Source organism: Halichoerus grypus, chromosome 6 (genome assembly GCF_964656455.1).
Source record: "Halichoerus grypus chromosome 6, mHalGry1.hap1.1, whole genome shotgun sequence".
Classification (NCBI taxonomy): domain Eukaryota; kingdom Metazoa; phylum Chordata; class Mammalia; order Carnivora; family Phocidae; genus Halichoerus; species Halichoerus grypus.
The window spans coordinates 119,323,453-119,351,296 of NC_135717.1; the positions used below are offsets into that span (position 1 = coordinate 119,323,453).

General features: G+C 56.0%; 3 protein-coding genes across 10 annotated transcripts; 1 reads left to right on the forward strand and 2 right to left on the reverse strand.

Moving 5' to 3' along the window:
• Positions 1-337: 337 nt before the first annotated feature.
• Positions 338-15,891, reverse strand: MAP3K12 (mitogen-activated protein kinase kinase kinase 12). Of its 6 annotated transcripts, none has more exons than XM_036124114.2 (15): positions 15,707-15,891; positions 12,523-12,654; positions 6,118-6,598; positions 5,624-5,807; positions 5,246-5,437; positions 4,812-4,970; positions 4,540-4,698; positions 3,803-3,911; positions 3,483-3,592; positions 3,236-3,352; positions 2,977-3,114; positions 2,154-2,778; positions 1,894-1,964; positions 1,531-1,804; positions 338-1,094 (listed from the first exon to the last, which is right to left on the reverse strand). In XM_036124114.2, exons 3-15 carry the CDS (start codon positions 6,560-6,562, stop codon positions 996-998), a joined length of 2,682 nt encoding a protein of 893 aa, XP_035980007.1. In that variant the 5' UTR covers positions 6,563-6,598; positions 12,523-12,654; positions 15,707-15,891; the 3' UTR covers positions 338-995. The 6 variants fall into 6 exon arrangements, with proteins under 6 accessions (XP_035980007.1, XP_035980010.1, XP_035980009.1 ...); XM_036124117.2 differs by lacking the exon at positions 12,523-12,654 and adding an exon at positions 15,199-15,250; XM_036124116.2 differs by lacking the exon at positions 15,707-15,891 and adding an exon at positions 15,199-15,250.
• Positions 15,892-17,452: 1,561 nt separating this feature from the next.
• On the forward strand, positions 17,453-22,690 carry TARBP2 (TARBP2 subunit of RISC loading complex). Of its 3 annotated transcripts, none has more exons than XM_036124171.2 (9): positions 17,461-17,740; positions 18,300-18,469; positions 19,283-19,385; positions 19,963-20,058; positions 20,631-20,703; positions 20,923-21,040; positions 21,346-21,473; positions 21,890-22,091; positions 22,252-22,690. In XM_036124171.2, the coding sequence occupies exons 1-9, from the start codon at positions 17,688-17,690 to the stop codon at positions 22,407-22,409; spliced, it is 1,101 nt and encodes a 366-aa protein (XP_035980064.1). In that variant the 5' UTR covers positions 17,461-17,687; the 3' UTR covers positions 22,410-22,690. The 3 variants fall into 3 exon arrangements, with proteins under 3 accessions (XP_077932190.1, XP_035980064.1, XP_077932191.1); XM_078076065.1 differs by lacking the exon at positions 17,461-17,740 and adding an exon at positions 17,857-17,989; XM_078076064.1 differs by lacking the exon at positions 19,283-19,385 and having other exon boundaries at positions 17,453-17,740; positions 19,980-20,058.
• Positions 22,691-22,901: 211 nt separating this feature from the next.
• On the reverse strand, positions 22,902-27,775 carry NPFF (neuropeptide FF-amide peptide precursor). Its single transcript, XM_036124174.2, has 3 exons — positions 23,795-27,775; positions 23,224-23,345; positions 22,902-23,117 (listed from the first exon to the last, which is right to left on the reverse strand). The coding sequence occupies exons 1-3, from the start codon at positions 23,897-23,899 to the stop codon at positions 23,000-23,002; spliced, it is 345 nt and encodes a 114-aa protein (XP_035980067.1). The 5' UTR covers positions 23,900-27,775; the 3' UTR covers positions 22,902-22,999.
• Between the last annotated feature and the right edge of the window lie 69 nt (positions 27,776-27,844).

A 27,844-nucleotide genomic window follows, 5' to 3' on the forward strand; every position in this document is an offset into this window, starting at 1 on the left:
CGTTTCCGGGCACGTCTGACCCAGCCTTGGCCAAGCTGAAAACCAGTCTCTTGTTTGGAATAACTGTTCATTTACAGTTCTCTCCTATAAGAAGAATGTGTGTTTTGACATTTTCTGTTTTCCTACTAAAGTCCTTCCAGAAAGATGTACCTGCTACCATTTATGCAGATCATTTTAGAAGGTTGGAACTTTAAGTGATGTTCATTTAGTGGGGAAAAACATAAAAGGAGGGAAGAACTTGTCCAGAGTCCTCAGATAATGTCTGGAGCCCAAGGCTCCTACTTTGACCATGTGTACTACCCCATACATTCACCAAGAAAACCCTCAACAGCTGGGCCTGCATGGAGTGGTTATATTTTAAGATTTTTTCACAGGGGTTACAATATGACAGTCCCCACCCCAGTCAGGCGCCAGGATAAAAGCAGGGACTTAAAACATCATCCCCTTTCTTCAGCCTGAGCCATCACATGCTTTCACAATCTCCTAAGCTCCCCCTAGGCCCTAAGCCAGGGCTTGGGCAGAGAAATGGAGGGACAAAGAAATTAGTTACATCGCCACCTGAGAAACCTCAGAGGGGAGGACCCAGCCTTCGCCTCCCTCCTCCCAAGTGCAAAATGTGTAAACAGAGTAAACGGAAAACAAAAAAGTGCAGTCTAAGTGGCTCCCTTTCCTCCTCCCCAGGGTTAGGGGGAAAAGAGTATAGAGGAACATAAGAGGCAAGTCTGGCTTTTCTATTGCCTTACCGCTCGCTGAACATAATGGGGTGAAGCAGGAAGGGGCCAGTTTGCCCGTACCCACAGCTCTAGGGTAATACTTGTCCTTCATTTCCACAGCTGCCGGTAGCCCTAGAATTTATCAGGTGAATTGGTCAGGGGTCAGACTCCCTTGAGCCTGACTTAAGGCTGGGACAGCCCCATCTTTCTCTGTTGATTATGTGGCGCTTATATATTATTTATATAAATAATTTCTCTATGTACAGGAGTTAAGAGTGGCTTTCATGGAGGGAGGGAGGCTGGAGGCTGCAAGGCTTCACCACTGTTGGAGTTGTCCAGTTCAGTGCTGTCACAGTCTGAGTCCTCGTTATTGGGAGGGCCCTGTGAAGAAGAGTAGAAGTGCAGTGAGGTGAGGCTCGGTAGCTCTTGGCGTTACGGATGGATTCCTTCAGGATCCTTCACTGAGGTCTTTGTAATAGCCAGCAGCTCGCTGATTCCATGGTCTTCGGAGTTCAGTGGCTGAGGCCACGAAATGCCAAGGCACCAGGTTCCCGGTGTCAGGGTTTGTCCTGGCTGGGATTTAGAGCTACCGTACAAGCAACACTGCTAACCTATGAACCATACCATGTGCTCTATACCATGGGCCTCTCAAAGTCTACCCTGTGGATATTTGCTCCTTGGTACGGGAGGAACTGGGCTCACATACTGAGTGACTTGGAGGCTAAATACCTGTCTTTCTGGTGTCTTCATCTATCCGTTAGGTCCTAAATAACTAAGCATCTGCTCCTTAAAGTATCTAGTTGTCTCTGTGACTCACCTGCTCCCCTCTGGGTAGGTCCTGGTGTGGGATGGGTTGGGAGCTGGGTTCGGGGCCAGGAACCACCTCTGATGCAGGTGGGTCCAGTGGGATTTCTGAGCCCTGGGAACACATGTCATCAGACCGCTCATCTGGCCGCTCGTCGGTGTTGGTACTGCCAACTTCAGGTGTGCCACTGGGGGAGGGCTCACTGGCCGTGCCCTCCTCCCCATCAGATGGATTCTCTGAGCTGAAGGTGGACAGTGACTGGCGCATGTTCAGGCCTTGAGGCCACCTGTGTGTGGGAGAGGCCGGGGTCACGGTTGGCACACCGCAGCCCCCAAAGCAAAACACTGTCATCCCCTCCCGTGCTGTGTCGCTCACCTCTGGCTTGAGGGCAGCTCTACCTCACTGTCCACCTCTCCTTCCTCTTCCTCTGATGAGATGCCACGTTTCTGCAGGAGAGAGGAGTGGACTGTGGTCAAAAGTGGAAAGAGGTCAGCAAGGGCCCAAGAGAAGGGCACATAGTCAAGGGGTAAGTAGGGACTGGCTTCAGATGAAGACCTGATACAGGAGGGGGGTTACGGACGAGGGCCCCAGGGAGGAGGAAAGGGCAAGAGCTAAGGCACCGCCCCGTACTTTACCTGGCTCCGGGTGACGGCAGCCCTGTACAGCAGCGCGGCTGGGGTCAAGTGCTGGGACCCAGCCCGGCTTCCTCCCCGTCCCGCCGTCCCTTCCCTTCCAGTTCCCAGCAGCCCCACAACGTCACCAGGCCCTGCTGGTGGAGGTGGCTCCCCTTTGGCTCCCCCAGGTGAATCTGGGCTGGTGGAGCCAGGTGCTGAGCCCTCACTTGGCGGGGTGTCTCCCCGGGCTGGAGGTGGTGAGCCAGGATCCCCAGCTCCCCCTGTGGCCCCGCGGCCCCGGGCTCCCAGTGCTGCTGACAGCAGATCCGGGGACGATGAAGACATCTTTCGGAGCAGGAGGTCATGGTGGAGCCCACGCAGGGCCGGAGGGCAGGCCTCCCAGGCTGAGGGTCCCCCTCCTAGCCCCCCTGGGCTTCCTAGTCCCCCAGGTTCATGGGGTGGCAAAGCTGCACGAAGCCCAGGCAGGTCTCCACAGCTGCCCTTGGCGCTGGCCTTGCGGTGACGAGTCTTGCCACGACGACTCCGTCCCGGTGAGGGGGGGCCCTTAGGACACCCGGGGAGCCCCACCCCACTCAGGGCAGCATCAAGTTTAGGTAGCAAAGATTCAGTCTTGAGGATATCTGGCCTGGTAGGGGAGGGAAAGTACAAGTCTGAGGTGAGCAAAGTTACCAACCTGAAAGCCCTCCCTAACCTCGGGTAGTACAAAGTCCACCCCTCCACCCCCACCCCAGCTCAGTCTTACGGGCATCCTTGATCTCCATCCCTGCTTCTAGCACTCCCCCTGCCATTCTTAAACCTCGACACTTCTAAACTCTGGTCCCACCTTTTACTGTGGGGTGACAGTTTCTGTGGGACATTCCTCTTCTTGATGAGCTTCTCCATCGTGTTCCCATGCAGGAGGCCTCGGGAAGGGTGTGACTTAAGCAGACCTGGGCATCTCCGCTCTAAAGCTTGTTCCCTCCTAAAGACAACATAACCTCGATTGGGCATGTGATCAGACAAAGGGGGACCCAGGCTCAGTAGGTTCTCTGTGTCACAGCTCCATGAACACAAGATTTAGTGCACGGGGCGCATACGGTTACCTGAGCAGCTCCCGCTCCTTGAGCTCCAGCTGCAACATGAGGGCATTAAGTTCCATGTACAAGTTGTTGGCTCTCTCCAGCTTCCGTTCATAGTGCTCCCTGATGTCCAAGGCGTGTCTGAAACAGGCATAAGGGTCTCTTTGAGGTGAGCTGGCATCACCTGGTGCCGTAATTGGTCCCAGTCTCTGGGAACTGGTCCACGGTCCCTGCTGTTGACGAAATCCCCTTCCCAGACACAGGCCCACACCTGAGCTCCTCCCTCCTCCGCATCACCAGCTCCTCTTCTAGGCGGTGCAGACAGGTCCCTTCTGACTTAATTTTTTCAAAGTGCAGCTTTACCTCTTCACGCCACTCTGCCTAGGGGGTGAAGAGACAGGGGTGAGGGACCTCCCTTGAGCTGCAGACCGGGAGCCAAGTAGGAGCAGGCACGGGACTGGTCAGGACGGGGTCTCGGCCCTTAAGAGTGAACCTACCACTCTGTCCGCCCCTCCCCACCTCCCCTCAGAGGGCCTCGTCCTCTCTGCAGACGGGGGAGTTGGGGTATGCCTTTTCCCGCCCACAGCACACCTGGGACTTAAAGTAAGTCTCCTGGGGCGTGGAGAGGACGTCGGCCGAGGCGATGTCCAGGTGCAGCAGGATCTGGCGGAACGACGGACGATTTCTTGGTTTGCTGTTCCTGGAGGGCATGGAGTTTGGGGGAGACGGAAATTTTAGGGACGACCAGAAAGGAACTAGAGCATCCTTTCCCAAAGTGGGCCCTGGAGAACAGCATCCTGGAATGTGCTCTGTGACCGAAGCCCCTTGTCCACTAGCTTTACTATCCGTTAGTACATCGAAGGCCTGCAGTAGGGAGACCTATTTAATCCTATTTTCCAGACACCTTTTTCTGAGTAACTCCATTCAAAGAAACACACTTTGGGAAATGGTTAACCAAAGATTAGAAATCTAGTCAACCTCCCCTCAAGTCTAGGTTCCAGGCAAGGCTCGAGGACCCTCCTTCCTGTGTTCTAAGGCAGCCAACTCGAGGCTCCAGCCGCCATGCTTGGGGGCTGTGCCGGCCCTTCACAGGTGCACCCCGGCTGCTCTGGCTAGCTGGGACTGGTGTCCCCCTTTTACACACCAGGAAACGGGCTCAGGGAGGATGGCACTTGCCCAGGGCTGCACAGAGTTTTGTCTCAATCATACGAGGGAGTTCTGTCCCTCTTGCCCTGTTCAGGATTCTGGGCCTGGAGGCCTGGGTCCTAGGTGCCGTCTAACCGCCAGAAACCACCCTCGGCTTTCCAGCTTTGCCAGGCCGTCCTTACCAACACTGGCGAAGCAGGATTTTGAAGCCGTCTGGGCAGCCGGAGGGCACAGGCAGATGGAGACTGTTGCTTCCCACACCCCAGATGATGGCTGAGGAGTCTACGTCTTTGTAGGGGATCTCACCAGTCAGCAGTTCCCATAGCACCACACCAAAGGACCTGGGGATGAGAGGGGACATCCCTTGGGAGGGGGTCCCTCCAGAAGCCCTGGAAGCCCCCTTCTTCCCTGGGGTTGGCCACCTGCCCGTCTCCGTCCTCAACCTGGCCCTCACCAGATGTCGACCTTCTCGGACACGGGCTCGTTGCGGATCACTTCAGGGGCCATCCAGGCTACCGTCCCTGCAAAGGACATCTTGGTGCTCTTGTCACTCAGCTCCTTGGAAGTGCCAAAATCGGAGATCTTCACCACATCGTCGTACGTGATTAGCATGCTGGTAAAGATTGTAGTCAGCTGGGGGCCAGGCCCCTCCACACCTCATCTAGCTGCAGCAACTCTAACTTTCTCTTTTAAGTCATTTGGGACACCCAGAGGCCGGGGGCTTGCCACAGCCCTCCCGAAATAGGACTGTCATTTGGGAGGGGTTTTTGAGATGGCCACACGGACTTAGGACAGGGTCTGGAAGCAGGGAGACGGCTACACTGACAGGTGAGGTCACCTGCAGGAGACCATGCACATCAGCTTCTCTGTGCTTGCTGGCTTACTCACTTGGGGGACTTGAGGTCTCTATGGATAATCTTGTGCAGGTGCAGGTAGTTCATGCCACCGGCGATGCCCATGGACCAGTCAACCAGCAATGAGGGGGTGACAGGGCGGCCAGCCCGCAGTACCTCATACAGCTGGCCCTGGGCGCAGAACTCCATGAGGATGCAGTAGCAGGGAGCCTGGGTGCACACGCCCCTGGGGGGCCAAACAGTGGCATCAGGGCCCGGGCCAGCCTCGCGTGCCCCTGATTCACACTTGGAACCCCCGTTCCCACCCAGCCCCTTTGGGCATCGCCTTTAGGGAAGGCGGGGGGCCTGACCCCTGCCGCCCAAGCAGGTCCCTGCCCACAGTCCCGGCTCCAGCCCCTGCCCTGGACCTTACTTGAAGGTGATGATGTTGGGGTGCTTCAGCTTCCGCAGGTGCTTGATGTCCGTCTCCTTCAGGTCCCGTACCTTCTTCACAGCCACCTCCTCCCCGTGGAAGCGCCCCAGGAAGACAGCGCCCTGGGCGCCTGAGCCCACCCACTGCAGGTCCAGGATCTCCTCAAAGGGGACCTCCCAAAGGTCTGTGAACAGGAGACGCAGTGCCACGAGGCTCAGAGAGAGCCACACGCAGGGTCTCAGGATGGTCAGGCACGGGGAGAGCACTGGGCTGGCTGATAGGACTCGGCGGCCGAGGCCGGAAATGAGCCACAGGAGGCCAAGAAGGCGAGGGCTGAGGGAACAGGTGAGGAAATGAGCGGGCGCCCTACGGAGCAGGGAGTCGAGGGCTCCTGGACGGAGGAGGGGCTACGGCTGCGCTCTAGGGGGACAGGGTCCTCGGGTGATGAGATGGGGCTGTCCGACAGATGTCGGGGAGACGAGGGCTCGGCCTACCTTCCTGCTGCTGCTTGTGCTCTGTGGAGTAGGCTTTGCCGATCATGGTCCAGACGGGGCGCAGGCAGCCGAAGAGCCCCTCCAGGAAGCCGCTGCCGCTCTGACACTGCAGCCGCACCTCGTCGGCTCGGGCGCGGGACGCGCGGCTCTCAGGCGACCCCGTGGCTCCCCCGGGGCCCCCCGCATCCTGCTCGTGCAGCTGCAGGACACTATTGGCAAAAGGCTCAGGGGGCGGCTCTCCACCTGGGGAGGGGCTGGGGCCGCCCCCACCCTGCCCACTGAGCGGCACCACATCTCGAAGTACACACTGGGTAGGCGTCAGGTCCTTCTCCGGGGTGCAGTCGGAAGTGTCCGGGTCGAGCTTGCGCATCGACGCCTCGCTTAGGGTGGACACGAAACCCCCGAAGGAAGGGGAGGGCGTGCGGGTCTCATGGAGGCAGGCCATGGCCTCTGGGCCCGGGGCGGTGGCGAGCGCTGGGCCCTGGGGGAACAGAGCAAGGCGGGGTGGTCAGCCTGGGGTGCGCCAGCCTGGAGTGCCTCACCTTGGAGGCAGAAGCCTGGTGGGGGAGCTGGGCTCCCAACGGCCCTACTGGAAATAGCACTTGAGCTTCACTCGCCCTCAGGTACCCGTCGCTCTCCACGTCTCACCTGGGACCCATCTTAGTCACCTGATACACAGGATTCCTCTCCAGCATCTATTAGTAACGTACCTGAGTATCATCCTCACGTAGACACGGGGAACAGCCCTGCTCAGGTACATACTGGTACGATCGGTCTGAAACTCGAGTACTGTGGTAAAGAGGCTCGTCCCCTTCTCCTTGTAAGATGACTGTAATTCACCTCTGGAGCTCATATTTCTGTCACTTGAAGCTCCCATGCACACGCAGAGGGCACATAAGCGTCTCTCAGACACACACCGTTTACTCAGCCTTAGGCACACAATAGTAACACCCCTAGGTCTCCCTCACCCTGAGGCACACACAGGTGACACGCAGGCACTCTGAGCTGACGTTCCTGGGCCTCCCACACGCTGGTGAGGCACCTGGGGCTCCCCCTCGTGTACTTACACGTGAGACGGCCGAGGCCTCCCAGGAGCACTAACCTCACGTGAGAGTCATCCTAAGGCACACTCGGGGCTCTCATCTGGGTCTCCCTCTCCAGTGCTCACAGGCACACACCTGGGCCTCGCCAAGGTAAGTGAAGCCTGCAACCCATCAGCTCTCCTATCCCCCAGCACAGTCGGGGTGGGGGAGGGGGAAACAAGGCAGAACCATCCAGTGGGGGATGCAGAAGCTGTGTCAGGACAAGCGGGAGCCTACTGCTTCATCCCCCTGAGCCCTGACATCTGTTCTGCTATTCCCCCAGGGGGTCAGTTACAGAGGCCCTGTCTCCTTTCCTCTTCTCCACCGCCCCATCCCCAGCTTCCAAACCAAGTACCAGCTTTCCAGACAATGGAGATTTGTCCCAATTCTCGTAACTAGGTGCTATTTAAAAAGTAACCATTAAAAAAATTTGAATTCTAGGGACGCCTGGGTGGCTCAGTTGGTTAAGCATCTGACTTCAGCTCACGTCATGATCTCAGGGTCCTGGGAGCGAGCCCAGCATCAGGGCTCCTCACTCAGCGGGGAGTCTGCTTCTCCCTCTTTTTTTTTTTTTTTTTAAGATTTTATTTATTTGACAGAGAGAGGGAGAGTGAGCGAGAGAAAGCACAAGCAGGGGCGTAGGAGAGGGAGAAGCAGGCTCCCCACTGAGCAGGGAGCCTGATGCGGGGCTCAATCCCAGGACCTTGGGATCATGACTTGAACTAAAGGTAGATGCTTAACCAACTGAGCCACCCAGGTGCCCCTCAAATAAATAATTTTTTTTAAAGATTTTATTTATTTGACAGAGACACAGAGAGAGAGGGAACACAAGCAGGGGGAGAGGGAGAAGCAGGCTCCTGGCTGAGCAGGGAGCCCGACGTGGGGCTCGATCCCAGGACCCCGGGATCATGACCCGGGCCGAAGGTAGACGCTTAACGACTGAGCCACCCAGGTGCCCCAATAAGTTTTTTTTTTTTTTTGACATACAGCGCACACAAGCAGGGGAAGCGGCAGGCACAGGGAGAGGGAGAAGCAGGCTTCCCGCTGAGCAAGGAGCCAGACTGGGACTTGATCCCAGGATGCTGGGATCATGACCTGAGCCGACTGAGCCATCCAGGTGCCCCAAATAAATAAAATCTTAAAGAAAAATCTGGGGGCGCCTGGGTAGCTCAGTTGGTTAAGCATCCAACTCTTGATTTTGGCTCAGGGTCTGAGATTGAGCCCTGTGTCGGGCTCCATGCTTAGAGGAGTTTGCTTCTCTCCGTCTCCCTGTGCGCTCTCTCTCAAATAAATAAATGTTTAAAAACAGGATCTCAATTCTAGCCTTGCCTCTTACCACATACTGGCTGTGTGACCTCGGGCAAACCGGATCTGGGCCTCAATTTCTCCATCTGTACAAAGGGATAAACTAGCTATCACTCATGCACAGCGAACTCTTCAGTCTATACCAAACTTGTCCAGAGCTTGGTATCTGGAGTCATTCTAGCCTTCTATCTCCCTGCACATCTCGTCAGCTAACAAATCATGAGATGTGAGGATTCCTGAGGACAGTGATGCTCTAACTGTTCCTCATAATAGGGTCCTTCCTGAACGCCTGCCATCAGAGCCTCCGAATCACCGCGGGAGAGGAGTGACAGGAATCTACACATAAAAAGGGGGTCACTGGATGATGACACAGACCGACACAGAGGTTTGGCACTTCTGATGGTATCAGCTCTTTTAAGACATTTTCCAGGCTTCTCAAGGATTTTTCAGTGGCTCTGGGTGGGCCTGAAATCTGCATATTTAACAAGCACCTCAGGTAATTCCTACTTGAATTTGGCCCATTTGAAAAGCGCTGACCCAATGCTGGTCTGTTCTCTCCAGTCCCATCTTACTGTCTTAATTCAGGCCTCTTCAGCTGTGTCAGCTAGCCCAGGACTGCCTCTTAGTCTCCCAATACTTACACAGCGCCCCCCACCTCCATTTTCCACCATCCTTTAGAAGGATCTTCCTAAAATACAAATTGGCCAGCACCCCCTCTTCTGCTTCAAACCCTTTAATAACCCCCTACTGCCCTTGGTCCAGCAGCCTTATCTCCATGCTCTGGTCGCTCCCCAGCCTCGTCTCCCACTGCTGTTGGTACCCGGGCCACACAGAACGGACATCAGGCTACAACAGGCTTTGTGCCAGGGCACCTAATGAGAATGGCTAACTCTTAGGGAAGGCTTACTATGTACGTTAGCCTCTGCGCATAGGCGCATTAGCTCATTTAATCCTCAAAACGAAACTCACCCCAAGAGACAGGTATTGGATAATCTGCCCAGGGTGCCCTCTCCTAGGAAAAGGCTCAAGCTCCGCCCCCGGGCGTTCTCTGCCTGGAAGGCACCTCTCATGCCCTAGCTCTCCAAATCTCACTTCATCTTGCAAGTCTTCCTCTCTGCGCATCCCCCCCCCCCCGCCCCCCGCTCTGAGCTGATGTCCCTTGTGGGCTGGCACGGCCCCCTGTACCTCCTCCGTCATGGCTCCCATTATCCTGGAGGCACCGTGTGCTCAGGCGTCCGGCCCCTCTGACAGCCTGCACTCCCTGAGAGCCCGACGCTCCCGCAGGGATCCCAGGCTTCGCACAGCACGCGCGGTCGTCTTAAAGGCCGCCCCTGCACTACGGACGCAGTAGCTCCTTGGCTCTTCACCACCACCCAGAGAAGGAGCTGTTACCGTCGGTCCCTTTATATTCTTGAGGAAACTGAGGCTCAGAAAGCTTAAGTCACAGTCAGATCCAGCCTCTGAATCCTCAACATAGCCTACGAGATATCGGCGCCGTGGAGGGATTGGATGTACACCGTAAGGCCAATGACAAACACAGGCCAAGAATTTACTCTGCAGGATCCTAGGGCTTTCGCCTGCGCCCCCAAGCCGGGCCTCGCGGGCGCTCCCGCCGGGCTGGCCGGCCAGGAGGGCGGGCTGGATCGGGCCGTTCGCGGGTCCCGCGGGAAGCCCCAGCAAGGGCCCTTCGAGGCGGGGAGGAAGGGGTTACGGCCCCAGCGCCCCCTCCCCCTTCCCGACCTCCTTCCCGGCCGTCACGTGGCGCGGGGCGCGTGGCTGGAACCGGGGCGGGGGCCCGGCTGCGGAAGGAGGGGGTCCGGGTGGGGAAGGGGAGGGGACTCAGCGAGTTGGGGGAAGCGCTGGGCGCTGCGGCGTAACCATGACGACTGGGCCCGAGGCGGCGTGTGAAGTCACCAGGACAAGATTAGCCCAGAGTCACGTGAGCGGCGACGGCGGGGGCGGGGCTGCACCTGAGCCCCGCCCCTGACCCGGGCTGGCCCAGGCGCTGGTGGCCGGGATGGCTGCGGGGGTCGCCGGCGTGGACCCCCTGCCCCTTCATCCGGCCGCCTGTGTGCTGCCCGCCTTCGCATACCTCCCTCGACCCCTCATGCAGACAAATCTTGGGCCCGGGCACCGAGCGGAGGGAGAGCGATGGGTGTTGGAGAGAGGGGACTTGGGTTGGCCTTGGGGCAGCAGTGCCACAGAGAAAGCAGGAGATGGGGAGATAGGGAGACGGACACAGAAAGGGCGACAGGCACACCCAGAAAGCGGAGGGGGTGAAGGGGGAGGCGCAGCGGAGAGATTCAGAGACCGAAACAGTAAAGAGCAGGGAGAATCAAATGGGAAAAGGATGGATGGAACACCTGAATTTGAAAAGCAGAGAGGAAACAGAAAAAGTAGCCGAGAAAGAACTGGAAAACGCGGAGAACATCTGTGCCCTTCCCAGTTCTTTCCTATTTAGAAGATGAGCCTTGACTAGGCACAACACCTGGACTTTTAAAGGAAGTTCTCAGTCCTCATGTGGTGTTTGGCAACTAGGAGTTTTAGGCAGAGAGAGGGTGACATGCTCAGGCACTTGCCGCCAAGCCTCCCTCCAGTTCACCAGGCTTCCCCAGAGGCCCCGCTGGTATCCAGGGCTAGCAACTAGGGAGACAGGGAGAGGAGCCATTTCACCTGTTTGTCTTTTAGGGCAGTGGGAGTACCTGAAGAAGTAGGAGATGTGATCTGGGGAAAGGGAGGGAATCTAGCCAGGCTCCTCAGGCCACCCCCATCCTGTTCTTAGGCTAATACAGCTCCTCCAGATTGACCTGAGGGAGTCGGGGAAAGCCAGGCCCCAGGGAGCTACAGTCAACTGGAGATTCCTCTCCCAACACACAGCCCCTCTCAGTTTCCTTTATCTCTGACCTGCCAGCTGTGTCCCACTGCCCCCCAGCTGGGCCCTGGCGCCGGGGCTTTGGGGGCATATCATGCTAGGAGCCCCTGGCCTAGACATTCGGTCACCCTGGGGGAGGGGAACTGTCTCCCTGGCCATCAATTATGCAGAGCATGGAGGAAGGGCAGAGATGTGACAGGAGGGGGTGGATATCTCCATCATTCTGTCAACCATATTTACCAAGTGCTTACTGTGCAGAATTCCAGATTGGGTGAGGGGACAGCGTGGTCCCTAAACTATACATCTGCCAGGGAAAGAGGCTCTCTGGACATCCTGGGAGGTCCTAACTCGGTTTCAGCTACCTGATTCTCTGCTGGTGATTCCCAGAGTGCCCCTTCAGGAGCCTGTGGTGGAGTGGGGGCAGGGAGGTCCCCCTGTTTATTCCTCCTCCTGGGTTCTTCTGCCTGAGGTGCTGGAAGCTTGTGGCAAGGGAACCCTCTGAATTCTTTCTCCTACTGTCCTGTTCTAACAGCGGAATCTCAAGGCCGAGTTGCATGTTTGGCAGTCGTGGGGGCTCAGCTGAGAGGCCAGGCCATCTGTCTAAATTGTGGGCTCTCACACTGAGCACTCACCACTGTCCTGGACCTCAGTTTGCACTCAGCAAAAAGAGGAAGATTGCCCTTTTCTCTTGAGTGACGGTGGCAAGGAAGGTCTTCACAGGGAAAGGAAACCCAAGATTCTGGGGGGATGCTAGTTCCACCTCTACAGGCTTTGAGATCCTGACAGGACAAAGGACCATGACCCCTCCTGACCTTGCCTCCTGGCCACTGGCTGTAGCTGTTTTTCTTTTTGGACACAGGATTCTTCTCAGATGGAAAGCACTACAGCTTTCTCAGTGCCTTCATCAGGGGGAAATGTCTTCCCCTGAGAACTTGGGGTAAACTGGAGATCACCCGTAAATCCAGCCCCCCCCACCTCATACAGATCAAGCCCTGAGACCCCCCTCACCACCACCACCTCTTCTTCCCATCAGCTGGGCAGTGATGGGGTGATGCTATTTAGGGAAAAAGCAAACTTTGGATTTGGAGAGAGCTCAGTTTTGCCACGAGTTAAAGAATGTTACCCCTCCAAGTCTCCCAAGCCTACCTTCTGGGGTGGGGACGGTTAAGATGATGTGGGGAATGCCGTGAGCACAATGGCTGGCTCCTGGCTCTGTCCTCCTGGTTGGCTGGACACCAGGTCTGTCTTTGTGGATTCTGGAGAGGCCATCTCTTCTGTCTGACCAGAAAAAGGGAGACTGGGTCTCTGACCTTCTACTTCCACAGGACATTTCTCAGTCTTGGGTTCCAGGGAAACCAGGTCACAGTGGCAGTGGGGCGCTGGAGTCCCCAGTCACTACTCTCTTTGCTTCCAGACCCTCAGTCCTTCCTCTGCAGATCCTACCATTCCACCTCCTCTGGACTAAGGGAGAAGGCCTGCACTACATACTCACCCCCTGGCCAACGTGGCCCAGGGTCACCCCTCAGCCCTACCCTTTAAGGTCAGAATGGAAGGGAAGGGAAAGGAGGGGGTAGGAGCAAGGTATGAAGGGCCACAGCATCCCTCCTACTAAGGCCCTCAGGTGGACCTGAAAGAAATTCAGCACAATTAAGCAAATAGTTCCTGAGGTGGATGTGCATTTAAAAAGATCTGGAAGACAAAAAATCATAAAGAAATAAAAATATAAAAAGATCTGGAAAGACAGATACCAAAGTGTAACAGTTTCTAGGTAGGTGGAATTGTGGGTATTTTTATTTTCTTCCTGTGGCTTATCTATATTTTCTAATATTTCAGTAATAACTTTGAATTGCTTTTAAAATAATAATAAATCGATTTTGAACTGAAAATGAGGAAATACAAATTAGCGTGCCCATCCGTTCCTGTCACCTGGCTTGGGACAGTGGGTGAGTGGGTAGCCTGGGAATCAGAGAGGCTTGGTTGATGTCCTGTCTCTGCTCCTGACAAGGCAGGCAACCTGGAGTAAGAGACTTCCGAACAAACCTGTCTCTTCTTTCTGAACTGGAACTGAGGTACCCCTGTCATACAGTGGTTGTACAGTCTGGAACACGGTGGCTCTGGATCAGACGGGCCTGGATTCAAGACCTAAGCTCTTCCCCCAAACTGCTTTTCTGACTTTGAACAGATTACTTCTTTAAGTTTCCATTTCCTCATCCCTAAGACAGAGATGATGAGAACACTCCTCAACTCTTAGTCTTGTTGTAACACTAGTGAGATAATCCCAGTAAAGTTCCTGGCCCAGGACCTGGCACACAGGAAGCTCCCTAGAAACACGAACCATGCTGAAAGTGCCTAACAAGCAGGAGCAGGGTTTCTTTTATAAATATGATTCCCCTCCGTTCTTCCCCTTTTCCTCGTCTGCAGTAGAGAGGGTACAGGTGGAAAGGGAGGTGGGCAAACACAAGGGGAAAAAGGAGAGCAAAGAAAGAAGGAACCCAAGGCCAAGGGCTCTTTGTCCTGGGTGATCCTTAGGCTCCTCTGCCATAGTGTCCCTGCCTCATCACCTTCCCCCAACACAAAGATGACCCTGGTCCTTCTAGAAGCAAATGAGACAGACAGACCAGTCGCTGTGGGCAACCTCTCATGAAGCCCACGTGTCACCTGCTGGCCCGTCTCCACAGTATCCTCCTTCTGCCCCAGGAGGGACTCCTAGTCCCTTCCTCCTCCCCAGGCCGGGCGGGGGGTGTTGGGGGGGACTGCATGAGAGATGCCACTGGGTGAGTCTGGGGTGGTGGGTACTAGGATTTAGGGTCCTCTCTCTTGGCAAAGCCAGATGACCACATTATCACCTCCAGGAGAAGGATGGGGAACCAGCCGTTGGTTTTGAGAGGGGTCCTGCCATCCTTAGCTGTAGGGACACACAGGACGTCCAAAGCCAGTCCTTACTTAAACTTCTTGCCTCCTCTGCCCGTAACTGGGTTTAATTCGGGGATGGGTATTTAGTTGTGGTTCATGGGGGCTGGAGTTGGGGTATCACACCTTTGGTCTCCCCAGCATCACCTCAGTTCCCACTGGGAGAATGGGTGAGTGGCAGGCTTGAGAAGGCAAGCACTTTTGGCCACCCTGAAGTGTGAGATGGGAGAGAGCAGGCCCTGCTGAAGCTCTGGGAAACTTTGCTGTCTGGACAGGAAGGCCAGGGAGCGCTTGAGCCCTTTCCTTCCAGAATCCCTTGTGCTTGCCTTCCCTTGGTGTTACCCTTGGGCTGACAATCAGAGCTCCCAGAGCCACAAAGTCCATCCTGCGAGTTGGAAGGGAAATGTCATTTGGAGGGAGGCACTGGTTGTGGCTGAGAGGACTCTGGGTGGGGGAGAGACCTCAGGCACATGCCTTCTTGGTTGAGGGCCACCCACCCACTCTTCTCCCAAGAGGGAGCAGGTGTGGAGTTAAAGTCCCCAAAGGTGGGACTCCTCCTTCTATGTTAAGGGACACCCCACCAATTTCCTTCCACTGTGTACAGAGCCTCTGACCCCTTCTCTTCCCTTCCCTCAGCCAAGGCCATAGTTATCAGGAGTCACAACTGTGTGGAACAGATTCTTTCTTATTTTTTAGCCAAGGAGTTTGAGAAATGTGTGGGGGAAAGGGAGGAGGTTCCTGAAAGGCCTGGGCTGGGGAATTGGGTTAGGGGAGACAGAGGAGATGGAGAGAAAGAGGGAGAAAACCACAAATGAATGGGGGAGGGGAAGAAGCAACAGCTGGATGGAGAAGGTGAATACCACAGCTGGAGGGGATTAGGGGCATCAGAGGGAAGGGGAGGAGGGCCATCACCTGGGCATCCAGGAACAGGTGCTCTCAGCCCATAATCCTCAGGTGCAGCGGGCTGGGTAGGGGAGAGGGGCTGGTGGTGAGGAGGACGGTGGGCACATCAGGCCCTGTCCTTCCTTTCCTTCCCTGAGGGGGCCCAAACTCTTCCTCCTCCTTCTCTCTCCCCCTTCTGGAGGATGAGTGGGAGGAGAGGAGGATGTTCTCTTGCCCGCTGTCCTTTAAGTCTGTCCCCCAGTCATCCCCCCACCCCCACCCCGTACGGTCCTTTCCAGCTCTGGAGGCCCTTAATCTCCAAGCTGGGCCGCGGCGTCCCTCCGCTCCGTTCCCCTCCTTCCCATCCCCACAGGCGTCGGGTCCAGGTCCCCAGTTTCCTCCGCCCCACAACCTCAGCATCCCCGCACCACCCTACCCCACCCCGCCACATCTGCATCTCGACCCTCCCTCGGTACCCGGATCCCTGGACCCGGACCCATCCCTGCCCCCCACCCCCCCAAGTCGGCCAGGCTCTCACCTCAGGGGCTCCGCGGCCGCAGCACAAAAGGCGGCGCTGCTGCAGCTCGGCTCCGGATGCTGCTCCCGCCTCCTCCTCCTTCTCCTCCTCCTTCTCTCCTCCCCCCGCTGCCCTCGACCGGACCCGGGGCGCTGTCACAGGCGAGGCTCGTGCGGTGTCCGGGTGCACGGGTGTCAGCCCCAGCTTTCTCCCCCCACCCCCCGACCCCTAGCCCCGTCCCCACTCGGCTTGAACTCCCGCTCCTTCCAAGGCCCCCGCCCCTGGCCCCCCGGGACGGACACGCCCTGAGCGGGGGATGCTGCGCTGGAGCCGCCGGCCTCTTAAAGGAGCCTGCTGCTGCCATCCGGCGCGCTCCAGGCTCGTCGCTGGCCCTTCTGGGCCCCTCACCTCCCTGCAAGCGGTGTCCTGTGGCAGTCGCACCTCGGGCCTTACGCTGATTCCGCAGGAGCCCCCTATGACCAGTCTTACAAACTCCCTCCTATACCCTGAGACAGAAGCCCCTCAACATGGGACCACCCCCCGGCCCCCGCCGCCCAGCGCTCTTGCCTTGCTCCCCCTGTCATGCCGGTCTTGCCAGATTTCCTTCCCCTAATTGTCACCACTCCCGTTCTACCCAATTGGAATCCACTCAGCTCAATGCCCCGTCCCCCTCCAGTGTTCCTCATTATCATTACAAGATTCCCCTGGACCTCCACTACCTGACCCATTCTCAGGACACTCATTAGAACCAGGCATTTTCGTGATCTCTCTCCAAGGTCACAAGATTTTCCTACATCTTTTAACCCAGTGGTCGTGAGACTTTGGGGAGGAGGGACTGGAGCTCTGGGACCCAAACATGTGTTCTGCTCTGCACCCAGATCAGTGGATTCGTTTTAAGAGGCCAGAATCCTCTGTTGCTGTCTCTTCGGCTGAGAGACCCAAGACCCACGGCAGAGGGAATGAGACCACGACTTGCGTTAGTCCTTCTAATCCTGTCGTCCCGCTATAGCCTGATTCTCAGGCTCCAGAGGGGGTCTCCTGGCCAGCTACAGAAAGGTTCAGAACTAGGGTCATCCTAAAAAAGGCTTTAGAAAAGAACTGAAACCAGACAGGCTGCGGGCCAGAATTAAGGGGAAGGGAGGTGAAGGGCAGCCTAGGAAGGAAGCAGGTGCTGTGAGACGAAGGCCCAAGGGCCAGGAGTTTAAGCCGAGGGCTGAGGGGCAACTGCCTGAGACGGACTTCGCTTGCTCCAGCGCTTGAGGGGCAAAGAACAGTCTCCTCCCGCGTCCAGGTAAGGCCCACCCTCCCAGCCTGCAAAGAGCCAGGATCCGACAGCCGCCTCGTCCCTGGACCAATCACAACATTTCCTCAATAAAGAGGCGGAGCTAAAGGGGGGCTGACTCTTTCCTTGTCCCTGCCCCTCTCGGTAAAGTAACCAATCGCAATCTGCCGACAGCAAGTAAGCGCAATCGGAAATAACCAATTATACCGCGAAGCTTTCCGTGCATGCCTGACCCTGCCCCTCCAGCTGCGACAAAGATGACGCGCGAGCTCCTGGGTTCTGTAGTTTTCTCGCGAGTCAAAGGACCGGGTGCTCGAATTAGCCCTTACCGCCCCGCCCCCAGCCGCTTCCACTCTGCTACTGCGCATGCCCGCTCCGGGGAGCCGAGACGCATAAAAAAGGAGGCGGGACGCTATTAAACCCCCCACCCCCCAAAACGGCCCTCAGTTCGGGAAGCGACAGTGGAGGAGGGCTCTGCTCCTCCCTGAAGGCGGTGCTGCATGCCAGAGCAAACCACGAGGAGGGTTGTGGGGCGGATAGCTCCCCTCCCGATGGAGACTCATGGAGTCGGATGGGCGGGGGACTCCATGTCCCAGCATGCCCCGCGGCGGGCCCGACCGGCCGCGACTCGGGGCTTGGCCCCGGCCCTAGCTCGTCGGCGGTGTATTGGGGCGCGTAGAGGCTGTAGTCACGGTGGCGCCCGCGGGGACGGAGGTGGGAATGAGTGAAGAGGAGCAGGGCTCCGGCACTACCACGGGCTGCGGGCTGCCCAGGTGAGCCGCTTCGTACCGATCCCTGCCGGGCGAAAAGCGTGGCGCGGTGCGGAGGAGGTAGCGGCGCGGCCCCAGCATGCACCTGGCCTGAGGGTTGTTCCCGGCAAGCACTGGGGTAGTGGGCCGTGGTTCCCGGCATGCATCCCGGCAGTGGCTACTGCCTCCTGCTCTAAATAGTTTGGGGTTGGCCCGGTTCCCAGACTGCACTTGGGGCACTGGGCTTTATGCTCTCGACATTCAGTGCATTTGGTGCGTACCGGGTCCCTGGCCTGCACTGTGTCAGGGGACATGCACTTCCTAACTGCACTGGGGTACAGGATCCTCCTCCTTAACTGAGACAGGAACCGTGCACTCCCCGCTTGCTCTGGGGGCAGTGGACCCTGCTTTCCCAGCCTGAATCTCTACTCCACATTGAATCCAGCCAATGTCTGCTGTACTGTCTGGGGTCCCCTGGACCCTATGTCTCCCATAGTGTGCCTGGGTCTGATATGACAGTGGTTGGCCAGGTGGGTGCAGAGTTGGAGGTGTGATAAGGGTCTGTGCCCCCCGCCTCCCCCAGTATAGAGCAAATGCTGGCGGCCAACCCGGGCAAGACCCCGATCAGCCTTCTGCAGGAGTATGGGACCAGAATAGGGAAGACGCCCGTGTACGACCTTCTCAAAGCCGAGGGCCAAGCCCACCAGCCTAATTTCACCTTTCGGGTCACCGTTGGCGACACCAGCTGCACCGGTGAGGAAGGCTTGGGCAGCCTGGCAGGGGTGTGCATTCACAGGGCCCTATTGGCTTTGTTTCTTGGAGTCTCTTCCCAGTCCTTTTCTCCAAGGCCAGTGAGGGAAGGAGAGATTTCAGGGGAAAAGCCACTAACTGGTTTGGGAAAACGGGACTTTGAGGAGGTGGGTAGGACTTGGGAGAGTTAGAGGAGCAAGCAGGACTGCCACAGGGATCTGGCAATTGTCATCATCCTGGAGGAGAAAGAAGAGATAAACCGAATTCTCAGTGAAGTATTTGGGGGAGTCAGTGCCCGCTGCACTGGGCTCTGTTCCAGGTGCTTGATCAAATTCCTAGTTAACCTTAAACCACAGTCTAATCCAGTGACATAGATGGTAGTATCCTCATGGTGAATATGAGGGAACTGAGGCTCAGAGGGATTCAGTGAGTGGTGTAAGGTCACGTGCCTGGGGGGAGTGGCAGAGCCAGGCCTTGCCGCTAGAGCCTACCCTCTTTCTAACTTTCCCAGCCATCTCTATTTATTGAGAGAAAAGAAAGTGCTTCCCAGAGGAAAGTAAGGCAAAGAAAGAATCTCCACCCAAGATGTCTGAGCTCAGGGGCAGTTCTGCCTGGCATGGCTTGATTTGGGGAGCTCTGGGGAAGATAAAAGCCCCCTCTTCCAGTAATTAGTGTAACGCTTCCAGTCTTGGGCAGGGGCAATTGGTGAGAGGGGCTTGGTTGACTCCCTCCAGCTATGAGGAGAGAAGCTGTGGGATGCTGGTTTTTCTTCTGTCCTCCCAGTGACCTCCAGTATTGCCCACGCCCCTCTCTCAGGTCAGGGCCCCAGCAAGAAGGCAGCCAAGCACAAGGCAGCTGAGGTGGCCCTCAAACACCTCAAAGGGGGGAGCATGCTGGAGCCGGCCCTGGAGGACAGCAGGTGAGGGAGGAACAGCCGAGGCTTCCTAGAGGCCCTGCCAGGAACCCAGGCCGCTGCGCCACCTCCTCTGCCCAGTAGGCCTGGCCTGGTGACACTTAGCCACCTTGACCTGGCCCCTTCCTGAGAGTTTCCTCTGGACAGAGCAGGATGCTGCCAAGGCCCCTGCTGCTGTGAAGGATCCTTTGGGGGGACTGTCAAGGGGTTGTGGCTGTGGTTTGGGCCCAGGCTAGGGAGGGAAAGGGGTGGAGGCTGAGGCTAGAGGGGTTGCACCCCAACATGCCTCCTCTCTCTAGCAGGTTGCCCTTCCCTCTTCCACACTCACATTGGAATTTGTTGCCTCCGTGTTTCTGGGTAGGAAGAGACCCTCCTTCCCCTTTTCTCAGTCTTCTTGATCCAGTGTTTGGCAGCAAAGGCTCCGAGGAGGAAAAGCTGGTGGTTAAGCTTCCCTGAGTCTTTGGCTCCAGTGGGAAGGAGTTTTCTTAGGGAGTGGGCAGGTCAGGAGGACCTGGGTCCCCACCCTCTACGCCCCCCACCCCCAACATGGGTGTGAATCAAAGGCCCCCTTCCCCTCGGGAAGTTCTTTTTCTCCCCTAGACTCTTCGCTGCCTGAGGACATTCCAGTTTTTACTGCTGCAGCGGCTGCCACTCCGGGTCCATCTGCTGTTCCAACCAGGTATCTTGTATTTCCTGCCTGCCTGAAGTGGGGGAGGAGGGGGTCCTGGCTCCTGGCCCCCCAGCTCTTGGACCCAGGCTGGTCAGGCCAGGAGGAAGTCTGAGAGTAAACAGAGGATGGAATAGTTGGGGACCAGAAAGTGAAGAATTTGCACCGGTTGGTAAGCTCTTGGGACAGGAGGTAATTTATGATTTTTAAATAGCCACAGGGATGATGTTTGACCATGTTGAAGGGTCTTGCAGGCCCCATTTTCTTCTGAGTTGGTCACATGATGGTCCTGTGTGTGCCTCCCATCAGGTGCTTCCAGGGACTGGATATACAGCCCCTCTCCCACTGTCCTGGCAAGGTGATGATCCTGTGTTTCCAGAAAATCTCAATGGGCCTGGGCCCTGGAAGAGACCTCACTTGGGTGGGAAAGGGAGGAAGCAGCCTGGATGTTTGGATAGACAGCTCCCTGCCTGGCAGGGACTAGGGAGATGGTAGTGGGGACACCAGAGCAGGGCTTAGGACTCATGGGCAGCCACAAAAGGGACAGCCCCATCAGCTTTGGCCCTGGATGCTTGTTCCTTCAGGAGCCCCCCCATGGAGGTGCAGCCCCCCGTCTCCCCTCAGCAGTCTGAGTGCAATCCTGTTGGCGCTCTGCAGGTGTGCCCCCATCCTCATTTCCTGTGCATGCCTGTCTTCCCTTGAACCTGGGGCTGTGAGGGATGGTTATGTGGGGGCTCTTACCCTGTTCTGAGGGCTTTTCCCAGCCCCCTTCATTCCTCCTCTAACCTGGAATCTGAGGCTCCCAGGGTAGGAGGGAGAGGATGTGAGGAGTCGTTTCTCACTCTGCCTTATGCACCCGTGTTTCTCCCTCCCAAGGAGCTGGTGGTGCAGAAAGGCTGGCGGTTGCCTGAGTACACGGTGACCCAAGAGTCTGGGCCAGCCCACCGCAAAGAGTTTACCATGACCTGCCGAGTGGAGCGTTTCGTTGAGATTGGTAACTGGGCGAGGGGAGTTCTTAGAGCTACTCCAGCCCCGGCCACAGGCAGCTCCTAGCCTCCCTCTGCTATGGCCCCACTCTCCTGGCTGAGCCCCCTGGCTCGGCTCCTTACTCCTAGCTCCTTCCTTGCGCTGGCCTCCCCCCACCCTCACTGGCTGACCAGGTTCTTAGCTGCATGGCAGGTCCTGAGTTCCTCTTTCCATCTGACATCCCATGGGGGACCCTCAACCCAAGTTCGAGCTGGGTGGAAAGCACTGGGCCTGTTGGGAATCATAATCCAGCAATCCTCTCCCCACACGCAGGCAGCGGCACTTCCAAAAAGCTGGCAAAGCGTAACGCGGCCGCCAAAATGCTGCTTCGGGTGCACACGGTGCCTCTGGATGCCCGGGATGGGAATGAGGCAGAGCCCGATGACGACCACTTCTCCATTGTGAGTGGCTTGTGTGGGCCAGGCCCTGTGGTCCATCCTCCACGCCAGGCAGGCCACTGGGGACTTGGGCCTGTCACTCGGGAGTGAGCCTCTCCAGATCCCAGGCCAGCTCCTGCCCATTTTCCTACCAGACCCAGAGTTCCTTGGGCCCCCTGTCAGCCTCAGCTTTGGCCTGGTGGGTGAGTGCCGTGGGGAGCTGGCCCCGGGCGGGGGCCGTGGGGCCTGCTGTTGCTGGAATGAGGAAGGCTGCCGGGACACCTGGTCCAGACTCTAGTGGTTAGAGGGGGCCCACTAGGGGAAGGCGAGCTGGACGAAGCATTCATTGTGTGGGCTTTCTCTCCTTGGCCTCGAATGTCTGTTAAAGGCCTGGGTCTTGGCTCACAGCTGCATCTTTCTCACTGTCCCCATCTTGTCAGGGTGTGGGCTCCCGCCTGGATGGACTTCGGAACCGGGGCCCAGGCTGCACCTGGGATTCTCTGCGAAATTCAGTGGGAGAGAAGATCCTGTCCCTCCGCAGCTGCTCCTTGGGCGCCTTAGGTGCCCTGGGCCCTGCCTGCTGCAGTGTCCTTAGTGAGCTCTCTGAGGAACAGGCCTTCCATGTCAGCTACCTGGATATTGGTATGGCTAGTTGGGAGGCCGGGGGATGGTGGGGACTGAGCCAGAGCAAGTACAGACGGGCCTGAAGGGGGTTGGGGAGGGCACGATGATGATGTGGATGCACCCGTCCCGGTGCTGCCTTCCCGCCCAACCTGCCTCCGCCCTCTCTTTTGGTCTCCAGAGGAACTGAGCCTGAGCGGGCTCTGCCAGTGCCTGGTGGAGCTGTCCACACAGCCGGCGACCGTGTGTCATGGCTCTGCACCGACCAGGGAGGCAGCCCGTGGTGAGGCCGCTCGCCGTGCCCTGCAGTACCTCAAGATCATGGCGGGCAGCAAGTAAAGCCCCAGCTGGACTCACGGACACACGTCCTTGCTCCTCGCTCTTCTTCCCGCAGCCCTTGAGTCTGTTCAGCTCTGGTACCCCTGGAGGTGCCATCTCTACCTCTGACACAGACTGCCTGCCTGCAGGCTGAGGAGGACACTGGCCCAGGAGCCAGGGACCACGGGGCTTTGGCTGGCCCAAGATCCGTTCTCATGTCACTGGTCGTGATGAGTGGGAATGAAACCAGGGGGCTCTCCCTTAGAGCCCAGAATAAATGCGCTGCCTCTTGGATTCTGAAACCCTGCTCTTTCTGTTCCCTTGCCTAGTGCTGATGGCAAGGGGAGGTTGTGCCTCCCCACGTTGTTCCCCACCTTATCTGGTGGCGGGAAGCTGGGTGCAGTGAGCTCCAGGAACCCCATCACCTGAGTCCCTGCAGAGCTTGGTTTGGTGGAGACGGGTTGCGGCTCTTGCCCTGGGGCTCTCTCCCCAAGTCTCAGACAGACACGTGGATTCAGAAGCCAGACAACTTTATTGGGGGGGGGTGGCCAGGGGAGGCATGGCACTTTTAGTTGTCAGCCTCGCATGCAAACATATCAAGGGATGACGTGTCACTTCTTCCCAAAGCGTTGAGGGGCAGCCAGGCTCCAGAAGGGGGAGCTGAGCCCCTCTCCAGCTCGGGGACTCAGCTGTTCGCTGCTCCAGGAGCCCCGGGAGGTTGTGCCAAACCTTGGGAGAGATTCATCTTCAACTGTAGTTCCTTTCGGCACCTCCCTTCTCGAGCCCCCACCCTCCCCTTTGGCTCCTGCCTTGCCCGTGTCCCTCTTAGACTCACCTCTGGGGCTGAAACAGAAAGGCTGGGCTCCGGCTGGGTCTCTGCATGGCCTGGAGCAGGGAGCTCAAGAGTGACCCAGGGATCTGGGCCTCCTGCAGTGGGTGGGGTCCGCTGTCTTCCTCCTGTGGTTCAGGGGCATTGGGGAGGGAAGATGGGCAAAGGCCTTGGACATTTAGTTCACAAGGGCAAAGGAGTGACTTCCAGAGGCCAGTTGTAGGAGGCTGAGGAGCCACTTCCTTGGATGTGCGGACCCACTGAAGATCCTGGCAGCCAGAGTATTTGAACTGAGAGCACAAGTCTCAAGCCGAAATAGAAAAATGGTGATGTGGGGGGGTGGGGGAGCGCCTGGTTGGCGCAGTCGGGTAAGCGGCCAACTCTTGGTTTCGGCTCAGGTCATGATCTCAGGGTTGTGGGATCGAGCCCCACGTCGGCTCTGCACCCGGCGTGGAGCCTGCTGGAGATTCTCTCCCTGCCCTCTGCCCCTCCTCCCACTCTCTTTCTCTCTAAATAAAATCTTTTAAAAAATAAAAACAAAGAGAAATGGTGACACGGGGATGGGGTGGTAACTTACCACGAAGACCTGGTCTCCCTCGCCTCCGTGCCCCGGTCCCCTGGCACAGCCCCAGTGTGTTCGCAGCAGCACCAGCAGCAGCACTGTGGCCCGCCCGGACTCCATGCTGCCATCCGCCTTCCCGCAGCCATCCGCACCTCTTATCCCTGCTGTGGCCCAGTCCCCCCACCCCGCAGCAGCCTGAGGGGGAATCTGGAGCAGGCAATGGAAAGGCACCGCTCCATCAGGAGCCGCCTGGGATCCCCTCCCACGGCACTCGCGGGACTTCCTGCTCCCAGCCTCCGGCCCCCAGCCTCTAAGCCTGGAGTTATAGACTTTATCAGATGCATAAATCCTGTCTCCAGAGCTCAGGAAGCATCATTAATTGCGGACGCTTTGTCAGAGCCAGGCCCTGGGGGCCTTCAAGAACCCCCAATCCCTCAACAGGTTGGAGAGCTCCAATTGATCACCTCCTCTCCTAACTTGGAGAATAAAAGCATAGAGGAAATCCTGTCAAGAAGGTCTAGGCACTATGTCTTGGAACAGAGGGAAGGTGGGAAGAGCCACAGGGTTAGAGTGAGCCGGGATGATCCAGCCTGGTCCCTCTCGTGACTGTGGCTGCAGTCAGGGTCACCCAGACCATTCACACCCTTGCCGATGTCTGCCTTGGGGGGGTTAAAAATGGAATCACTCCTCTGAGATTTGCCTGTGGATAGAAAAGTGGGATGCAGAAGGAGACCAAAAGGTTTCAGAGCTCACAGAAGGTGGGGATCGCTTCCAATCTTTGTAGACAAACCCCGTGTTCACGGGAGAGCCATGCTCAGGATCTGCCTCACCCGGGCTTCTGGAGCCAGCCTCTGCGGCTGAAGCACTGCTGCCACCCTGTGGCCACAGCTCTGCACTGTCAGAGCCGGCCATTTCCTTTTTCTGCTCTGTGAAGGGTGAGGATAGATGGAGGTTCTTAACGCCCTGACTCTAAGGGGTCCCCGAAAGGCAGGGGCAGGATCTGGGGTTGGTATCTGGTTTCGTCCACCTCCTTCTAGTCACCCGGCCTGGTTCTGACCCGTTAGGGCAGGCGACAAGAATCTTGGCTTTTTAGGAAAAAATCATTTTCCCTCAAGAGAGGAGGTTTTCCTTCTGATCCTAGAATCCCTTCCTCAGCCATCACTGCCCCCCCACCCCCTGCCCTGCCACCCCCTGTGTGGTTCTCTAGCCTATGCTGGAGAGGTGCCATGACGTCAAGAGCCTGTGGATCAGTCTTGGGCAAGCAAGCTCTCTAAACTGCAGTTTCTTCACCTAAAACATGGCAACATTAAAAGGAACTACTTTCTAGGGTAAAGCATTGAGATACTTTTTGTAATCCACTCAGCACAGGATATGGCACAGAGCAAGCGTCCTCAAGATCCTTGCACACACGAGCCCCAACGAACTTTCCATCTGCTGAGACAGTGATCGGGCAGATGTATCCGGGCACCAAGCTGGCTTCCATCTCCTGTGGCCTCCACCATGGGATTCAGTTTGCCCCATTAAGTCACGGAACATTGCACATCTTTCATGTGTGCAAGCCTTTCACGTATTTGAAGACAGATGTCCCTCTTCCACTCTAGTCTTTTCTTGTTAAGGGGATCCCTGCTCCCTTTAAAGCAAGGCATCTAGAAACCAATTTATAACTTTGGATAGGTAGGTTAGAGTGGCTTTCCATCTGGATGTTTTAGATACTAATCCGGCCTAAGCTAGGGTGAACCCTTCTGTATGCTTTGTCCCCCAGCTGGTCCCAAGCACAGAACCTGACGCTCCTCATCACTACATCTTGGAATTTCACTGCTGCTTAAAAGGGACGATCCAGTCCATGGGCAGATGGTTTTTCTGTGGGAAATGGATCCTGTACCACTTCTCTGTTCTCCCCTGACAGAAGTCCAGAGGAGCAGGGTTGTGAAGGGGTGTGGGCCTCTAGATTGCACAGAGTGGCTCTGGGCTCAGACAGAGCTGTTTTCATCCCAGCTCCTGCACGTCACCGTGTGCCTCGGGCAAATGTCTTAAACTAAACCTCAGTTCATCTTAAATGAGGCAACTATTCCTGTTTATCAAGAGGTTGCTGCGAACAGTAAATGACTTAATGAATACAAAGCATCTAGTGTTCTATCTAGCACAGAGCAGCTAATAAATGTTTGCCACCCTGACTCTCCTAGTATCTCTGATCATCAATTACAAGTGGACCTGAGCTGAGGCTCAATTCAGCAAGGGTCTGGTCTAGCTAACTTCCTATGTCCAGGAGGGAGGGGACCACTCTCTCCTTTGGTAGGTATAGGCACACCTTGGAGATATTGCTGGTTCAGTTCCAGACTACCACAATAAAGCAAGTAACACAATAAGGAGAGTCAAATAAAATTTTTGTTTCCTAGTGCATATAAAAGTTATGTTTACACTATACTATAGCCTATTAAGTGTGCAATAGCATTATATCTGAAAATAAAAACACAACAATGTGCATACCTTAATTTAAAAATACTGCTTAGGGGCGCCTGGGTGGCTCAGTCAGTTAAGTGTCTGCCTTCGGCTCAGGTTGGGATCGCAGGGTTCTGGGACCGAGCCCCACGTCGGGCTCCCTGCTCTGCGGGGAGCCTGCTTCTCCCTCTCCCTCTGCCACTCCCCCTGCTCTCTCTTGCTCGCTCTCTCAAATAAAATCGTAAAATAAAATATTACTTAAAAAATGCTATCATCTGAGCTTTTAGCAAGTCGTTATTTAAAAAAAAGTTTTTTAAAGTAAGCTCTACACCCAATGTGGGGCTTGAACTCAGGACTCTGAGATCAAGAGTCCCATGTTCTACCGACTGAGCCAGCCAGGCACCCTGCAAGTCATAATCTTTTTGCTGGTGGAGGTTCTGGCCTTGATGTTGCTCACTGCTGAGCGATCAGACTGGTGGTTACTAAAGAGTGGGGTGGCTGTGGCAATTTCTTAAAATTGACAATGAAGTTGGGTACATCAATTGGCTCTTCCTTTCACAAACGATTTCTTTGCAGTGTGTGATACTGTTTGACAGCTTTAATACACAGAATTTTCAAAATTGGAGTCAAACTTCTCAAACTCAGCCGCTGCTTTATCAACTAAGTTTCTGTAATACTCTAATGTTTTTTTTTTTTTTTTTTAATTTTAAGTCATCCCTACACCCAGCGTGGGGCTGGAACTCACAACTGTGAGATCAAGAGTCGTGTGCTCTTCTGACTGAGCCAGCCAGGGCCCCTATAATATTCTAAATCCTTTGTCATTTCTAGTCTTCACAGCATCTTCACTAGGAATAGATTCCATCTCAAGAAACCACTTTCTTTGCTCATCCATAAGAAGCAACTCATTTGTTCAAGTTTTATCATAAGATTGCAGCAATTCAGTTACATCTTCAGGCTCTACTTCTAAATCTAGTTCTCTTGCTATTTCCACAACTACAGTTACTTCCTCCACTGAAGTCTTGTACCTTCAATTTGTAAAAACAACAAAACACACACACACACACACACGCACGTTATCTGCAAAGCATTATAAGGCGATGTTGCAATAAAACAAGATAGGCCTGCAGTGGGAATGGGTTAATTATTCTAGAACTTGGGAAACTACCCTACCTTCAGTCTCCTCTCTTCCAAAACATCTCAATCTTGGCTTTGGTATTCGGCTTTCAGCAAATACCAATGAAATACTTACTTTCTTACCCTGCTCTGGAACCCCATGTGCTCCTGACCACAACACAGTGAAGATCACCACTCCCTTTCCCACTGTCCTCCAGAGACTCAGTTTCCCTACTTGTGTCAATTATTGCAAACACCAACCGCAAACCGCTTCCGTATCACTCCTCTTCTACTGGGAAAAATTCAGGGGCACCTGCTACCTCCTGGTCAAATTCTTCAGCCTGGCTCACTCTTCTCACCTGTGCTAATTATCTAGGGATACAGATTGCCCTACCCCTCGCCATAGTTCCTGACCATTACCTGTTTTTCTTGTGACTCCTACCTGCTTCTAAACAAGCTCCACCCCTCATTTCCAGAGCAAGCTCTTCCCCACATCCATAGAACTGACAGAAT

Bases quoted from the DNA above. Each gene is read 5' to 3' on its own strand.
- MAP3K12 (XM_036124113.2), bottom strand. From the start codon at position 9,710: ATGGGAGCCATGACGGAGGAG. The intron at 4,971-5,245 runs GTGAGTAAGCCA...AATCTTTACCAG, and splicing joins AGAGACCTCAAGTCCCCCAA to CATGCTAATCACGTACGACG. The intron at 3,353-3,482 runs GTGTGGGCCTGT...TGCCTGTTTCAG, and splicing joins CGGAGGAGGGAGGAGCTCAG to ACACGCCTTGGACATCAGGG.
- TARBP2 (XM_036124171.2), top strand. From the start codon at position 17,688: ATGAGTGAAGAGGAGCAGGGCTCCGGCACTACCACGGGCTGCGGGCTG. The intron at 21,474-21,889 runs GTGAGTGGCTTG...CCATCTTGTCAG, and splicing joins ATGACGACCACTTCTCCATT to GGTGTGGGCTCCCGCCTGGA. The intron at 22,092-22,251 runs GTATGGCTAGTT...TTTGGTCTCCAG, and splicing joins TGTCAGCTACCTGGATATTG to AGGAACTGAGCCTGAGCGGG.
- NPFF (XM_036124174.2), bottom strand. From the start codon at position 23,899: ATGGAGTCCGGGCGGGCCACAGTGCTGCTGCTGGTGCTGCTGCGAACA. The intron at 23,346-23,794 runs GTAAGTTACCAC...CCTGAACCACAG, and splicing joins AGGGAGACCAGGTCTTCGTG to GAGGAAGACAGCGGACCCCA. The intron at 23,118-23,223 runs GTGAGTCTAAGA...ATCTCTCCCAAG, and splicing joins TTTCTGTTTCAGCCCCAGAG to GTTTGGCACAACCTCCCGGG.